The sequence below is a fragment of the Vigna unguiculata genome, chromosome 11 (genome assembly GCF_037176805.1).
Source record: "Vigna unguiculata cultivar grain cowpea cultivar isolate G323 ecotype 2 chromosome 11, ASM3717680v1, whole genome shotgun sequence".
Lineage (NCBI taxonomy): Eukaryota > Viridiplantae > Streptophyta > Magnoliopsida > Fabales > Fabaceae > Vigna > Vigna unguiculata.
Window position 1 is genome coordinate 41,169,536 of NC_140802.1, and position 17,790 is coordinate 41,187,325.

At 36.1% G+C, this 17,790-nt stretch overlaps 2 protein-coding genes and 1 pseudogene across 4 annotated transcripts; 1 reads left to right on the forward strand and 2 right to left on the reverse strand.

Annotated features, from left to right (window-relative positions):
• The first annotated feature begins 362 nt into the window (after positions 1-362).
• On the forward strand, positions 363-4,874 carry LOC146881909 (CASP-like protein 5A2 pseudogene; annotated as a pseudogene).
• Positions 4,875-5,214: 340 nt separating this feature from the next.
• On the reverse strand, positions 5,215-10,119 carry LOC114168167 (Peptidase C13 family). Of its 3 annotated transcripts, none has more exons than XM_028052906.2 (11): positions 9,887-10,119; positions 9,626-9,789; positions 9,486-9,527; positions 9,251-9,395; positions 8,049-8,278; positions 7,682-7,739; positions 6,835-6,912; positions 6,656-6,744; positions 6,180-6,261; positions 5,762-5,953; positions 5,215-5,671 (listed from the first exon to the last, which is right to left on the reverse strand). In XM_028052906.2, the coding sequence occupies exons 2-11, from the start codon at positions 9,751-9,753 to the stop codon at positions 5,534-5,536; spliced, it is 1,182 nt and encodes a 393-aa protein (XP_027908707.1). In that variant the 5' UTR covers positions 9,754-9,789; positions 9,887-10,119; the 3' UTR covers positions 5,215-5,533. The 3 variants fall into 3 exon arrangements, with proteins under 3 accessions (XP_027908707.1, XP_027908706.1, XP_027908708.1); XM_028052905.2 differs by having other exon boundaries at positions 9,883-10,119; XM_028052907.2 differs by lacking the exon at positions 9,887-10,119 and having other exon boundaries at positions 9,251-9,390.
• A 1,485-nt stretch (positions 10,120-11,604) lies between these two features.
• On the reverse strand, positions 11,605-17,451 carry REV (Homeobox-leucine zipper family protein / lipid-binding START domain-containing protein). Its single transcript, XM_028054539.2, has 18 exons — positions 16,859-17,451; positions 16,617-16,776; positions 16,298-16,383; positions 16,122-16,212; positions 15,880-15,975; positions 15,650-15,763; positions 15,477-15,560; positions 15,190-15,345; positions 15,038-15,112; positions 14,569-14,675; positions 14,261-14,444; positions 13,798-13,986; positions 13,571-13,651; positions 13,252-13,386; positions 12,640-12,971; positions 12,447-12,552; positions 12,169-12,318; positions 11,605-12,072 (listed from the first exon to the last, which is right to left on the reverse strand). The coding sequence occupies exons 1-18, from the start codon at positions 17,089-17,091 to the stop codon at positions 11,923-11,925; spliced, it is 2,529 nt and encodes an 842-aa protein (XP_027910340.1). The 5' UTR covers positions 17,092-17,451; the 3' UTR covers positions 11,605-11,922.
• Between the last annotated feature and the right edge of the window lie 339 nt (positions 17,452-17,790).

Sequence of the window (17,790 nt, forward strand, 5' to 3'; positions counted from 1 at the left end):
CCCAGATAAAACGCAAGCTTGGCGAAGAACGTCGGCAAGCAGCCAAGGTCGAAGCTGACAAGCTGCTGAGCGCAGGATTTATAGAAGAAGCTCAGTACACCACTTGGCTTTCTAACGTTGTCTTGGTGAAGAAAGCCAATGGCAAATGGCGGATTTGCGTAGACTACACAGACTTGAACAAGACTTGCCCCCGTGACGCTTACCCCTTACCCAACATTGATCGACTCATAGACGGCGCGGCAGGGAACAAGGTGCTTAGTTTTTTGGATGCATATTCAAGATATAACCAAATCCCTATGGCCGCATCAGACATGCACAAAACCGCCTTCATCACGGACGATGCCAACTACTTCTATAGGGTCATGTCCTTTGACCTCAAAAACGCTGGAGCAACTTACCAACGGCTAATGGACAAGGTGTTCGACGATATGGTTGTCAAATCCCCAAGCCATCACCAACATGCTGAAGACTTGTCAGCAGTTTTCTCCGCGCTATGCCAATACAACCTCCGGCTCAACCCCGACAAATGCGTATTCGGTGTTGACCGGGACAAGTTCCTTGGTTTTATGTTAACCCAACGCGGCATAGAGGCCAACCCTGAAAAATGCAAGGCTATCATCAAAATGCGCAACCCCACTACTATTAAAGAGGTCCAACGTCTCATTGGCCGTCTCACAGTCATTTCCCGTTTCCTACCCAAACTAGCCGAACAAACCCAACTCATAATCTAACTCCTAAAGAAATTCACCCGGTTCACGTGGACAGATGATTGTGAACAGATATTCCAAAAACTAAAAACAACCCTAACCTCCCCACCTATCCTCCACAAGCCGGACACCCATCAACCCTCGCTCGTATACATCACAGCCACCGATTATACAGTCAGCACCGCGCTGGTCCAAGAAATAGAAGGCACATAGCATCTTGTGTATTTCGTGAGCAGAACGTTACAAGACCCTGAAACCAGATACCAGATGGTAGAAAAGTTGGCCCTATCTTTGGTCCACGCGGCACGTCGTCTACGCCCATATTTCCAAAACCACACCATAACCGTTAAGACCGACTATCCAATCCAAAAAATATTACAAAAACCAAATCTAGCCAGAAGCATGTCATCATGGGCCGTGGAACTATCAAAATTCAACATCTACTATGAACCCCACGGCCCCATCAAAGCCTAGTGTCTCTTAGACTTCATCAACGACCTACAACAAATACCTATAGAGGACCAGTGGACGCTTCATGTAGATGGTTCCTCAAATCCAAGGGGTGCCGGCGCCGACATCGTCTTAGAAGGCCCCAACGATATCCTCATTGAAAAATCCCTTCACTTTGCTTTCAAAACGTCAAATAACCAAGCCGAATACGAAGCCATCCTCGCCGGTCTTTCCCTAGCCCGCGAGGTATGCGTCAAGAGATTAACTTGCAAAACTGACTCCAAACTTACTGTAGGTCATCTAAATGACGAGTTCCAGATCAAAGACCCCATCCTTCTACAGTATTACCATCTGGTCCTGCAGTCATTCAAACCGCCTTCGAACAAGTCCGCGTCGAACACATCCCAAGAACCGACAACATTAAGGCCGATATCCTTTCCAAATTGGCCAGCACCAAGCTCAAAAACCGTCACCGATCTTTACTACAACAAACACTATCCACACCTTCCATCACACACACTTGTCAAAATTTAACCCACACCCCAGCTAGCAACGTCACCCCCTCCCAAAGCCAAAACTGGACCACCCCCTACATCCAATACCTCAAAACCGACAACCCCCCCCAGACGCGAACAAAACTTGGCTGGCTAAGGCCGCCAGGTACACCATGATAGGCGATGACCTCTACAAACGCGGATATGGCCAACCCCTCCTTAAATGTGTCACGGCAGAGCAAGCCCAATATATCATCAAAGAGCTACACGAAGGTATTTGTGGTTATCATTCCGGTGCACGCACCATGGCTACCAGAGTTCTTAGAGCTGGATACTTCTGGTCGACCATAGAAGCAGACTGCCAAGATCATGTCAGGAAATGCAAGCCATGTCAGAAACATGGCAACCTTATTCACCAGAAACAAGAACAACTACACCACATACTATCCCCATGGCCATTCGCTAAGTGGGAAATGGACATTCTCGGCCCCTTTTCACTCGGCAAGGGGCAGGTAAAATTCCTAATTGTAGCTGTCGATTATTTCACTAAATGGATCGAAGCCAAGCCACTAACTACCATCACGGCCCAACAAGTTCAACAATTTGTGTGGAAGGACATTATATGCAGATATGGTGTACCACATACCATCATCACAGACAATGGCCGACAATTTATTGACAAAGAGTTAGCCAAATTCTATATTGGCCTTGGCATCAAGCACATCACAAGTTCTGTAGAACATCCACAAACCAATGGACAAGCAGAGGCGACAAATAAAGTTATCTTCGTGGAGCTGCGCAAGAGATTGGATACCGCCAAAGGCCGATGACCCAAAGAGATTGATAAAGACATTGATTTCAAGCACCCTCTAACTCTTTAGTTTGACGTGAAATCCAATGACAGACAAAGATGAAGACCACTAAAAGAAAATTGGAACAAAATGCAATAAAAAAGGAGGAATGAAGGTTGAAAGTCAAAGAAGGTGAAGAAAATGCGAGTAAAGGAAAGGGTGAACATGGAGTGAATGATACAAAAGAAAGGGAAGAAATAAAAGAATTTAGAATGAATTTTAAAATCCAAAACAAATATTTTTTTAACCACATTCTGAATTTTGTAATCCGTTTTGTATTTATAAATTTTAAAAAATATTTTTTAAAATCATATAATCCAAAATATATTAAAAAATATATGCTGTATCAAATATAAATTTGAGTTCAATGATACATTTTGAATTGTACGATTGAGAGTATATATTTTTATTAAGGATAAAATAGTTATTTCAACATACTTATGTGATGCCACAAGATATGGGGTATAGGAAGCAATAGCTCTCATGGGTTTGTAACTGTTTAGTCCACTTTGTGCTCCAAACTTACCATTTTGTTTTGCAACCCCACATAGTTTATTACACCGTTGCAATTATACCAAAATCCTTAAAACAAATTTAAACTATAGTAACAAATTGATTCATCGATCTACATAATGTAGATGATGCTAACTAATTATTCCAACAAATCATTTGTAAAAGCACTAATTTAAATACACTTATGTGAAAAAGTACCTTATTTCAGTTATGACATAAAACTAAATTCATTATAATACAGTAGAATTTATAATATACAAAATAAACTATAGTTTAAAAATAACTATAATAATACAAGAGTCACTTCTATTATCAAACATTCTTTATACCTCAGGGAGTTTAAACATTTTTGTTGAAATCAACCCAAGTTGTTGAGAAGACACAGACTATAACTTTTTCAGCTGGACATAAACAGGGAGAAATAATAAAATATAAAGACAAAGAATGAGATTAATTAACTTATTCCTATTTTTCTGGCTAAAAGATTAATAGAAAGATGCTAACTTTCTGTTTTTGTAGTCAAAGTTACTATTCCTATTTTTTTTTTATGGAAAAAACATTAATTATTGGAAAGAGAATTTGTTGTATGTAATAATGTAATCATAGGATGCAATGAAAATAGTTGGGTCATGACTGAATGCCATGACTTCATGATGTTATTTGTACTGATGAGATGCTATTACTTCATTTGATGCATATTTCGTTACTGTCTTGCTTAGCATTTTTGGATTTCTTTTACATAAAAGGAATTGAGTCAAACACATTTTTTGAAAAGCTTCTAAAACAGTTTTTGGTTTTTATCTACTATTAGTGTAAAATACCTTACAGATCAACCAAACAGAACCGGTAGCAATGATTTTTAAAGTAATTTTATAAATGCTCATTGAAACACTAAAATTAGTGAATATCTTCTAATTTACCTTCGAAGCACTTGTTTGAACTTTAATTTAAAGAATTTTTTAAGTAAAAAAAAAAAGATTATTGGCCAAATACTGTGGGACTGGTGTTGGATAGATCTGCTCTGATCTTATTATACCAGTTTTTTGACAGTGGCCCCTGTTCTATAAGCTGACTTGTTTGTACTGTCTAGTTGAAACATGTCATTAATGCATTAACTTTTTGGCTTTTATTCTTTTCAGTTTTCCTCTTTTGTTCGGCAAAAATGCCATGACATTACATAAAATATTCGTCTCATTGTTTATCAGTCACTCTGTTGCTGTTGCCGGTTTGCAATCTTTGTGGAACTTTTCATTGGCTATTTACTGATGTGTATGCCCTTTGGTAAAGCATTTCTTGCAGAACTATAGAATTTTCAGCTTGTTTACAATTGGTGATGGGGTAAGATTTACAGTATAAGACTCCATAATCTTTTTACAATTCTGCACTTTATTAACAGTTATGTGTAACACAATTTTCAAAAACTGATAGACTCACCCCAACTGCTTTTATTAATCTCAAACAATATACGCACTATGCACACAGTTTCACAGAAGAATCACTGGGATTTGAATATAACACACCATAACTGCGGTGGAAAGTGTATTCTGTTATTGTCTTCATTATCAACTTCTTTATAATGTAGACATGTGTAGCTGTAACCTGTGTTACTTTTTCCCCTCTGAAAGAACTGTTGTGTAAATTTCAGAAGACCTGTGTCTTCCATGCAGGTCACATCTACCCTTACATTTGCAGCAGCCTGTGCATCAGCAGGCATGACTGTGCTCATTGATAATGATCTTGGAAGTTGTTCAAAAAAACACTGTGTGCAGTTTGAAAACGACTACATCATGGCCTTCATTTGTTGGGTCACCACAGTTCCACCGTTTCTCCTGAACTTCTGATCTATAGCTTCACGCTAAATAAAAACAGTAACATGCAGAAACTGGGACAGCTTGTAAAGAAAATGTTGGCGTCAGGGATTTGGTTTTGTTTTGTCTGGCACTCGTCAAAGATTTTAAAGTTTCATGTCATGTGTTACTGTGTTAGTAGTACCTAACGGTTGGTTGCATGCATGAACTATACTCCATCAAACCAGACATCTAATTTAGGGTTTTGTCAAGTGGTGGTTATTGCTGACTCAGTCAAATTTGGTGATGGAGTCTATGTCATTAATGCATACATACGATGTAGTGTATATATATATATATATATATATATATATATATATATATATATATATATATATATATGTTTCAAGCATTTTGATTTTCGAGTAATTCAAAAGATCCATATTCCAATGGACACAAACTAATGCAAGGTTTTACAAAATTTTACAGTCTACAATCATAAAAAGTTAAACAGGGCGAAACATGACAACAACATCACAACACTAAGGCAAAAAACAATGGCTAACCGAATAACACAGCTGATAGTCAAAGCTGCTCTCTCTGTAGTCTGCGCCCCCATACTATGTACAGTCCCCAGTAATATCTTCTTCAAGTGAGATTACAATTCAAGTACTGGTGACATATAGCATCTCCGCTTTGCAAACAAACTTCAAGAACATTGCTGCAATCATTTACTTTGACAACCAAGTGGAAAATATCAACAAAGGAAGCATTAAAATCAATCCATAGCACACAAAAGTGTCGATGCTTTCAAAAGTATTGCCAAGAATAGCTCTCCATATTTGTCCAACACCATCTCGGAAATGTTCCTGCACAGCAAATCCAGTGAACATGACTTAAAGATCATGAAACAACTTAAATTGTAAAACTAATCTTGATGAGGCATATATTAGAATCACCTCTGCAGTTAAATTATTAAATTGATCCTCCGCATCTGAGTTTCTAAAAATCATTCTGTCATTGTCAGAGATTGATCGTTCCAAAGAGATTCTCGTTTTATCTGTCCCAACTTTTTTATTAGACAGGGATTTGTAGGCTGAATCTGTATGTATAGTTTTCATTACAGAACCAAAGAAGTTTGTCACAGGTACCTGGAAAGAAGTGACAATAACGAACTCATCAATTCAATCAAACAAAGCATAAAAGAAGTGGCAGATAATGTCAATCAAACTAAATCAATAAACTTTTCCAATTAAACTAAAAATTGAGCCAAAAGACTACCTTGGAAAACTTGATTCCTCACCACGTAAACAATAAAAATTTACGCAAAAAAATAGAGAAGCAAAAAGAATAAAAATATGACCAAAATTTAGTTACCTCCTCTAAATGGCGTTGGTATAGATCCATTCTATAATACGCAGTTGACATCAACAAATTTGGATTAAATGACTTGAAAAGACTGCAAAACAAACACAAAAAAAGACAGTGTAAACTAAGCCTTCATTGCCATGATTTAAACACGATTTTAGTCTTATGCATTTCAGCTGCCCTTAAGTCTGGATTTGCTCAACAAGAGAGGGTGATGATTTTGTTCATTTTCAAATGATAGAAAACATTAAACTTAGTTCACCAAAAAGGGGTCAATTAAGTTTTAATTCCCAATAGGATTTTTAAAGATAATTGTTTCAAACAATGAATAAAAAACAGAACCGGAACAAAATGAATGGAAAGTAAAATTCAGATAAAAGAACATGAAATAAAAAACAAACATGCTCTCTAGAGTAAAGACACTTGAAATATAGTAAGAATAAAATACTTAACATGAGAAAGGCATATAAAAAGTTTACATGTACCTGCTTAACGAAGCATTGTCATACATATTCAGCCTCTCAAAGAAAGCAAGGGTGTAAAATGTAAAACGATCAACGACTGAAACACCAACCTGAATGTAATGAACAAGAAAATCAATAGATAAACTGTACCAGAGTAAATCAAATCCTTGAAAGAACGACTATTAGATTTTCATACATACATCCGAGTCCAAATGATGCGAATATGAATTTTCTCCTTTCATACTACTTCCGATTGCCAAAACACCTGGCGAATGAAGCTGCCATGCCCATAAAAAGAACAGTCAGCAACAAAACTTTGGGAAGAATAATCAGCCAGACTTAAAAAAGAATTTCTTATTATCACATAATAAACAACTATAAATTTGAAGGGGACAAATAGTCTAGAATCACCTAGACATTTTAATAATGAATAGACACAGACGGTACTAAAAGTATTGATTTAATACAGAAAGATAAAACCTAGAAAAGAAGTAACAAAAACAGAAAAGTGTTAAATTCATATTCTTTGTACTTCATGACATGATGCTGAAGTGGGGAAAAATGTAACAATTGGTTAAAACCAAATCCCTCAGTATAGGAAAGTTGCTAATCTCCTTTCATTAAAATTATGTGATTGCCACAGAGATGCTCAAGACTGAAAGCAAAGTACCATTTATAAAGAAGGAAAACCATTTAGAACATAATCTCTTTATATGTACTCGAACATTGTTAATCATTGACATATAGGTCCTTTTAACTGAAGCTAAACAGCCTAACAGCAAAGAAATGTGAGGAACTGAATTTCAGACTTCTTTATACCCCAACCCATGCACTAACGGCAAGAACATCATTCAACAAAATACATCTAATAATGAACACGAGGCATGCATTAGAGTTGGACAGATATCAACTCTATAGCTAACATTATGTACTAAAATGCTGAGTGGTGATTAATTATGGACAACGAATACTCAAAACCACATACTATTATTTCACAAGAATTGGCATAGGAGCTCGCAAGAATGATTAAAATAAAAAAAATGAGACCTGGGAGAACAGAGTAGAGGCTTGGCAGGTGTCTACCATTATCAGAAGCTCCTTGAACCTAACAAATCCAGTTATGAATGAGTAAACAAAAGAGATTATAGTCCAACATTGATAAGCACGCAAAATTGGAGTCGTAATTCAATTGCATGTTGTCCAGAACATGGGTAGGTCTTCTTTAATTATTATTCATCTTTATTGTCTTCTTTTTGTACTTTTGTTAAGGAGAACTCACTATCCTCTCCTCTCTTTGTTAAGCCAAAATCATTGCCACCAATAAACTAGGCTTCATAATGATAAATTCTATTTTATTTCATGTAATCAAATTACAATTCATAGGTCACAAATAAACAGTTATGTGGAACTATACCTGCGTTTCTCTTTCATTTGTTTCACAGCATCAGCTAAATCATGACTTTGAAGCTCTTCTGAGTCCTGAAACTTCAAAAACTCTTCACCTCCATGCCCTGTCATATACAGAAGAATATGACTTCCTTCATCACTAAGAAGTCGCTTAGACCTTGGAACAGCAGTCTCATGCCGTCCTGTAAGTACCCGTAAGAAGTTCTCCACTGTCACTTCATAGCCACGATAGTCTACCTGAGTGATTGCAGGAAAATGATCATCCTCTAATTTATACTACATATCAAGAGCCCTAGAATAGTAGAAAGAGACAAATATTCTATCTTCTAAATACTACACGAAAATGATACAACTAAACAAAAGAAGAAAATAAACATGGGGCTTTATCAAGTTATAGCCATTGAACATTACAGAACTAGTAACTCCTCCACTAGAGAGCATGACACTTAGGATAAAGATGAAAATAAGAGCATTACATGAAAGTAAAAGATATTTTTAGGATGTACGCCAATTTTTCACAAGAGACTAACTTGGCTAACTGTCAGAGAAGTTATGGGCTTATAGAGGTTTTTCTTGGCAACACGTGACATTGAAATATAAAGGAGAAAAAGGATACACACTTCAGGAGGGGACTAGGCCAAAACTCATGATAAGAAATAAAGCAAACCTAATTCAATTGTCTGTTGTCCAGAACATGGGTAACTCAGTCTATTCATAAATTAATTTAAAGGAATCTCAGCTCATTTAGATAATTTTATACCGTAAGCATACATATACTATCAATGAAGCAAACCTTGAGAAGCCTCTGCTACAACTAAACTAATTTACTGTATGACAAAAATTAGTCAAAAAGCCAAAATGGTTTAGATAATAAATCTAGTTAAAGATAATATTAAAAAGAAGAGTACAAACACTGACTACACACACACACAAATTAACACTTAAAAAGGAGGAAGTCTCGACCTGTCTTGCACCTCATAAATACACTTCTTTACAAAATCACAAAGCAGTTTCAGTTCTAACAGAAAACCACAAACACATGTAAGAGATAACTTCGGGATAATTCAGCTTTCGAGATTAGTGAAATAAAATATGCTATGTTTGCAATGACAGCCTCCAGCCAGAAATAAAGCTAACAATAAAGGTCTTCTCTATATTGCACAAAAGATTCAGACATAATAATACACACCTGAAAAAATAAAAACTTACCTCCACATTATCCCCGTATAGATTAAGTCTATGGTTTTCATTATTAAAAACCTGGGCAGGGTACTTGTTTCTTGCATTACATGCCATGTCATCTGCAAGCATGAGTATAATCCTCTCATCCGGTATTCCTAGCCGCTTAACTGTTCTGATTGAGAAAGAATTTAAAGACCTTTAGACCATTGTCAAGCATAGTTCAAACAAAACAACTAAAAATAAGGCTAAATTGTATCCCTACCTATACAAGGACAGAGTATTCGCCATATGCCGATAGTTAAACCTGAACAACGAAAGCAGCACATTTAGTATATCAACCCTCAGGTAAACCATGGATACTCAACAAAACAAAGCAAAGCTAAAAACAAAATCTTAATGTACCAAAAGCGAGAAGTGCAGACTAAAACAGCCCAATTATTAGTGTGCATTGTAGTAGATGAGTATGCTACAGAGAAGCTGAGAAATATTAACAATATAATCATCACGAGCTTTGAAGGGCTTAACCCCATTTTTTCTTTTCTCCAGGTATAATAAAGTATTCCACACTGCAATACAATCCCGCAAACACAAAATCACAAAACTAATAATGCACATTACTCAGTCAAATTTGAATTGCATCATAAAATACTAAAAATTACAAACAATAGATTCGGTCGAATCAAAGTGTCTGTGACGGATTTTCAGATGAACGGAGAACTGCGTCGTTTCGATGGTGGAGGATGCGGGATCGCGTTTTCTGGAAAAGATTATGTGGGTCAAAGAAAACCCTGACCAAGACGGTTGTTCAGGTGAACAGGTGAACAGGTGAACGGAAAACTACGTCGTTTTGTTGGTGTAGAAAGCGGGATTGTTTTCTGGACAAGACATAGTTATACAAATAATAAAAAATATTAAAAATATTCAACTGAACACATATTTATCATATTTTCATGCTGTAATAACAGAAAGCAGAGTAAATTAGAAATATTCTCTCTCTCTATATATATATATATATACATTTTTTAAATTATTTAAAGATTCATAAAATTTAAATTGAAATTAAGAGATTTAATTGAAAGTTAATGTGATAGTAAATAATAAAATTAAAAAAAAGAAAGTGTATAATTATATAGGATTAGGACAAGACATGTCTTTTACTGATTACAGGAATAACATTTAAAAATACTGTTGTTTACAAGAATAAAACTTTTTGAGTTAAATATTACGGTAAATAAAATATTCACGAACACATAAATTATATTTTGGATTTATCACACATATTTATGTTGTAGTACAAAGTTATTTTTAATTATTGATAATTTTTTTTTTTAAATATTAAAATTTAAGTAAGGAATAGAGAGGAAAAATATATAAATTGAAAAATATAAGTTATTTAAAAAATCAAATCTATATTTATATTTGACGTGAATTTTCTTTTTGTATATACGTTTATTTTTAAATTTTATCTTTTAAATATTTTTTAGTTAAAATCATTATTTATGAAGACTGCTTCTTTTAAAATAAATATTTGATATTTTAAAGTTAATTATTTTTGTAATTAAAAAATTGTCTATAAACTAAATAAAAACTATTTAAAACAAAATCATAAAAACAATTTATATTCATTTTATAATTACTAGCGTATCATCACGCTTGTGTGTATGTATTTTTTAAATATGTGTGATAATATTAGTAGGTGATAATATTATAATGTTATTAAGTTAATATATAAATTAAAATTATATTTATTAAAAATAAAGTAAAATATATCGGAACAGATAAAAGAATAACCATTGATAAATAAAGAAAAAAAGAAGAAACAGAGACATCCGATTTTATAAAAAGTTTGTAAAAGTAACGGTCAATTTTTAGAAATTTAATAAATTATTATATTTAAAGAATAAAATCAATATTTTTAAAAATCAATACAAAAAGAAGAACCCTCTTTATATATATAGTTATAAATAACAATAGTCTTATTATTTTTTATTATCATATGATGAAATAACATGTTAGATATATAAGAATAAAATAACTTGCGTTCTAGGATAGTAAAATCATCTAAAACGTTCGTTTAAAATAATTTTCAAACGCACTTTATTTGTGTCCTTACATATCTTTTATGCATATGCAACTGTTTGTTAGTGCTTGTTGCAAGTGATAATGTTCTTAAAAAAGGTTGCTAATTTATTTGTCAATTAAGTTATTTTTCTTTTAATTAGGAGATTGATATAACGACAGAATTTTTTTCAAAATACCTCAATTTTTTTTTCAGCTAATCTGTTTTCTAAATAAAATTGGGGTATTGAACTCACCCACGTAGAATTTTTATATGATTATCGTGATAAAACAGTACGTCAATAAAGATGCGTAGTACTATGTTGGTGACAAAAGTCAAACTGTGATTGTGTAAGAAACATGACACAGGTCCTCTGTTTTTGGAGACCAAACAGTACTAGAGACAAAAACAGAGTATGTCTCAACTTCAATCTAGCACTAAATAATTTACAAGATTAATTCAATTTGGTCTCTGCACTAAATAAGAAATAAATTAAATCGAATTAAATGCAAGCCTGATCCTGTGTTATACAAAAATTTAGGATTTCTTTTTCCCTCCAAATTTGTCTGTTTGTTTCCCTTTTGACCCTTTCGTTTGTTATGTTCAAGTGGGAAAAAGCAGGGCACATTAACTGGTTTTTTCATACAAATGACCAATTTATGAAAGAGAAAGCCAAGCAGTGAACAGTGTTGTCTTCTCCGGTGAGCACTTTCCATGCAATGGCTTGATCATAGGATACATGCCGCCCCATCGTCGACATGCAGATTCCAGCTGGCAGATATGCAAAACCCTGAAGACAGAACAGACAGAACAGACCAAAATTTAAGTCTTTTTCCAAATGAAACTTTAGTTGTAACTTGAAACTTTTGTGATAATCAGACATCACCTGCTCCATTAACTTGGCAAAGTCTGTACACAATGCCTTGCGTCCAGACTCATCAAATATTTTATCTAATGTGATGTCTTGTAAGGCCACTAGAGTTGTTTCCAACATGTCAAGGCCTGCTTGATTTGCAAATATGAACACTGGCAATGACTGCAACATCAAATGGAGAAGAATCATATTAATCTCACTTGACAAGTATTGAAGAATCAATCATTATAGGAAAAAAGAATGGATCAGTCACAGTTTGAAATGGAACGAATAGAAAGCACACAGTTTACCTTCAGTGAACAGCATAGAATAGCATCCTGATGATGCCACAGATGTTTCAGCATCATGTCACCAACAAGAGAATCTGATCTCAGTAAATCAGACCCTAAATAGTAACTGATTTGAAAAAATAGGTACAAAAACCTGTTAGAAATTTCCTTTGGAAAATAAATATGAACTATAGTACTGGATTATAATACTTGCCTATAACTTTGGCAGATCCAGTGAGCCAGTGTAACAGCCTCTGGAGAACCAGGAGAAAGTTTTGCTCCAACAGCTGGGCTTATACCTGAGGGAGATATAGCCATGGCAACCCTCTGCACCGAGGAAATCACGCTGCGTACATATTGTCGTGCCATGACTGCAACATTATCTTGCAAACTGCTGTCAAAAGGGAACTGGAAGGCAATGGTCAACACTGAACGAGTGTTCTGACTTGATGATGCATCTGCACCAGTAGTTGTTGCTGGTCCTACTTCAAAACCTGAAGTCAAATCCAAGGTCCGATTTGTAGCAACTATATCCTTTTTGTCACCCTACAACACAATAATATAGATATGTTACAGAAGGGATACGCATGGACAACAGCAATAGTAGATCCATTCTAAGAACCACACAGTAAACTTTCAGTCACTGTTTGGATACAAAATAGAAAGTGACATCTTGTATTTATTTTGAGGGAGAGGATGAGCACACAAAATTCAGTAATATGCACTTTTAAGTTATTACATGTGTTCACAGGAGGAGTGAAGATTAAGAGCTGAGAAAGTGAGTGTAATAGAGACTGTTAAAAGTAAAATATACATAATACTCAACTGGTTTTGAATCTAATGGAATAATGCGGAACCCAGAAGGAACTAGAGGAGCATCATCAGGGAACATTTCATCAATTGGAGCAAATACGAGCTCAGAACAAGCCCCCACAGCATTCTCATCAATTCCACTACATATCTGCAAGAAGGACAACAGAAAGTGCACTTTAGAATCTACCTGTATTGGTTATTTATTGAAGTTTTGCAAGATATGCCAACTATGATTGCATCTTTAATACAAAAAAGCAATTTTGCACCAAAAATTAAATTCAGATATACAGATAATGTTCACCACAATAACAAAGGTCAGTCAGAGGCAGCACCTGTAAGAGATGAATATCCCTAGAAACAAACGCATCTTCTTGAGCAAGAGAGTGGCCTTCAAGCCTAATAACTTCAAGCATCTGTAGCAAAAATAAACTCAATCAGGAATGTTGCTTGCAAGTACAAATGTCCAAAAAAAATGAAACTAGTTTTTTTCTTCTGTGAAACAAATCGACCAAAGCATATATGCATCCTCTGTCCACTTTAAAATGGAATCCAAACCTACCTCTTCATGTTCAATAGTATGACCAAGAGGCATTATTATTTGACTGCCAGTGAATCTTGTAGGCCTCATCCCTGGATATGCATAGGTTCCAGCTTTTAGTGACGCAGCAGAATAAGCATCAACATTGAAATCGGCCCACTCTGAGCGGTGCTCCCTCAGAAAACGAACCAAAACTGCAGGGGGGACATTCTGCAAATAATTTTCAATCATAACTTGTCACATAACATTAACAGTGGCTAATCGTAACCATCTATAGTTTTAAATTAAAGAATCATCTATCCCTTTAAAGCTAGATTCAAATTTGTCATTGACCAAATTTACTCATCAAAAATACCATGTAATCTGAAAGTTGCTAGTTTCAAAAAAGAAAAGCAGCTACAAAGTATTTCCATGATGTATCCGCATTCAATTCAATGAAAACTAGCACTTAAAAATATCATGACATTGGGTTCTCAAGACTCACTTGAAGCAACATAGAAGCTTTTGCACAGAGAATTCCTCCAAGGAATGTAAGGGAACTTGCTGGATTAGAAGTTCCACTCAAGTTCTTGGTTGAATTAACTGCAATAATTACATCCTCAGCACCATCACAGTTCAATACAGACCATCCATCATCATTGAATCCATTTACAGCATCATTAAAGCCTCTGCAAGTCAAATGCGTTAATTTTCTACGGAAAACTCAATGAATCAGAGAATATGACACAAAATCAGTATTCTTGTACTGCAGCCTGAATTAGGCTTCAATAAGACATTATTTCATGTGGCTACCTGCTCAGTCTCTGGCTGAAAGTCCGTAGGACAGCAGGCTGCCTGCCCAACCCATAAACCACTTCACCACTTGTTTCCTGAGCTATTTGCCTGATATAGCGAAGTGCCTATCATAAAAGCCATCACATTAGCATCTATCTTTTGAAGAAAGGAACAGAACATGTTAAACAAATGAAATGGGAATAGAGCTAGAAAAATACTTAAGTATTTGTGGAACTTCAAATGAAGAATGAAAAGACAGAAGGGGAAGAATCAGCACCCGAAACCTTATTGCCAATTTCTAGTGGAAGAATCAGCTAGAAAGTCTAACACAGTTGGCTCAGGCACTAATTACTAAAGCAGTAAATGGCATAGTACTCAATAAGCTCAAGAATTTTGTTCACCTTGCACATTGTTCACAATAACACTACCCGTCCATACAAATTGGGATATAAATTCCTATATTATGTATAACCAATAATGAACTTACCGCAATTGTCATTTTCTGAGCCACCACCTTTGATGATTCATAAAGTGGCCGTAACACTTCAGGGACGCTCCATGCCTAAAGACAATAATAACCAAATTAATGTGGATAAGAAAAGAAATAAAATGCATTAGCCCAGTGTTAAGAAGCAAAACCTCAAGATTTAGGTGGTCTACTATGTGAATGATTGATCCTCCACCCTCACATGGTCGAATCAAGTAACCACTAGGGAGCGTTTCAGCCCTTACAAACTGAGCAGCAGCAGCTGGATTAGGGCCCGAGCCAGAACCAGACAGGGACCTCTCACAAACCTTCAAAAGGGGAATAAGAAGGCACATAAGAAGTAATAATAAAATTTCTATCTTCAAAGAAGAGTTTAAAGAAAACACTACGCAACAGTGTTACATATATTTAAATAATGCATCAAACACAACGTACTCACCACAAGACTGCCATTTTCCAAACTTGTGGTATATCTCAGAGTCCAGAAATCCCGGGCAGGAGCCAGTGTCGTTGGAGCATATGTCTGTAGCAATTTTGAAGTATAATCTCAGAAATGAAAAAAAAAAAAAAAAAAAAAAAAAAAGACAAAGAAGTGTTAAATTTGAGGCTCACCTGTGTGTAAACGAGTTCAATGGTTCCTCCACTTCCAGCAGGAAACATAGTAAAAACTTCTAGGCTCCGACAGTCCCGGAACCAAGATGGACGATCTTTAAGGATCTCTGCAATCTATTGAAAATTGGACATTCGGAAATTCAAATCCCAAACAGCTTGCACATATTGACTGTCCTACCAAGAAATGACAAAAAAAATATCTAAACCATATTTTAAGAAGTTGAAGTTACCTTCGTAGGTTCTAAACTAACAAGACCACAGGCTCGAGCTGCCACTCCACTGCAACTTTGTGAAATGGCAAAGATCCCAACCGAATCCGGACCAGGCTGGCAAAAATAACTTTTTTAGATGCAGATGTAATTGCAGAGTTTAGTAAACTCAAATCAACATGGTATCACAATAACTATCCCACGGATGCCATACGTCACTAAATTTATGAACTGATTTATTGCAAACAATAGAAAAAGTAAACCTTCATCCCAGGCATCTGGACCCAATCTACAGCAGTTCCCGTAGCCTTTGAAAGGAACTCTGTCAAGGTCTCCTCCGCAATTGATAGGAGTCTGCATGGATCACAATAGATAAACCAATTTAGTAAAGCTTCATTACACTAAAAGCATAAACTTTACTTCATGAAGCTCGAATTACCCAGCAGGGTTATTAGCATCTCTCATGGTATGCTGAGGAGTGGTAACCACCGAATCACAACTAGCATCAGTAGTTGCTGCTGATGTCTGCAGGAATAGGAACAGCGTGAATAACAGCTAAAACAACCAACACAAGTAATACTTACAGTAAAGCAACAATAGCAACTAACATCAACTCAAGACCAGCATGCAAGAAAACCAAAAACAGATCGGTTCTTCTCTCAACTTCTCCACATTTAAGTACATTCTTTTCACCAAATTTTCTGCCCAAGACCCCAAAAGGTGAAGAATTGACAATCAGACAGAAGACACACACTTACAGTATGCAACTGCTGCCTCATATACCCATTCTCACACACCAGCTGTGACACCTGCTTCTGCAACCGATCATTCTCCTCCATCAACAACTTGTTCATTGCAGTGAGTTTGCGGTTCACAGTCTGAAGCCGAGAAGCCTCCTTTCTCTGCTTCTCCCTACACCTGCACACCATCCAAACCCACATCTAAGACCCACTTCCAGAACCATGAAGAGATGGGTTAAAGAAGCGTTGAATTGGCATACCTTCGGTTCTGGAACCACACCTTGATTTGCTTAGGCTCGATGTTGGAGAGAATGGGGCACTCTCTGATCAATTGTTGTCTCCTGAGAGAACTAGGCTTAGGGCACTCAGCATAGACCCTTTCAAGAGCCTCGACTTGCTCAGCAGTGTACCTCACATACTTGCCAGCATCTAGGTGTTTGTCAATGCTCCCACTGCTGCTACTCTCCCTGTGTTGAGCCACAGCCATAGCCATGTTTCGCTCTTCCCAAAGTACACACTCAGTCACTCTCAACGATAAGGAGAAAATGAAAATAAAATGAAAAGGGGGGTGTGGTTGATGTTGGTACTAGTAAAGGCGGTAACTTGACATAAGAAAACTCAAAGCGGGTAACGTTAAAGGGGAAAGAAACGAATAGAGACAGCAAAGGAGTGTGTAAGTTTGTGCAACCACCGTAATTGGTTCCTTCCACTCTCTGAAGTTCCGCTACCGTGGAACCAGCTCAGACAATAAAAAATAAAAGCGAAGAGAGAGAGACAGGGAGAGAGAAAGAAAGAAACTCTCTTTCATTGAAATTGCAGCGAATGGCTCCAAATTGTTAACAGGAAACGCTCGTTTCTTCTACCAGCTAAGATAGAACCAAACCCCGCACACCCCACTCACTGTCCCCTCTCTCTCTTTATTGTTTCTTCGAAAGGTGAGAAGAATCCGGGAAAAAAAAAAGAAAGAAAGAAGAGAAAAATAGAAGGAAGTTTGAAAAAGAAAGAGAAAGAGCGAAGGAGCTTGAAGTAGAAGGAAGGAATAGAAATAGATAAGGAAGGTTAAAATGTAGAAGGTAAAGAAACCCTAAGAAGCATAAACATGTTGGTGTTGGTGTTGGAAGGGTGAGTGAGTGAAGAATAAAGTGAGAAGAGAGAAGAGAGAGTTGAGGTCTGAGGAGAGAACAGAAGAGCA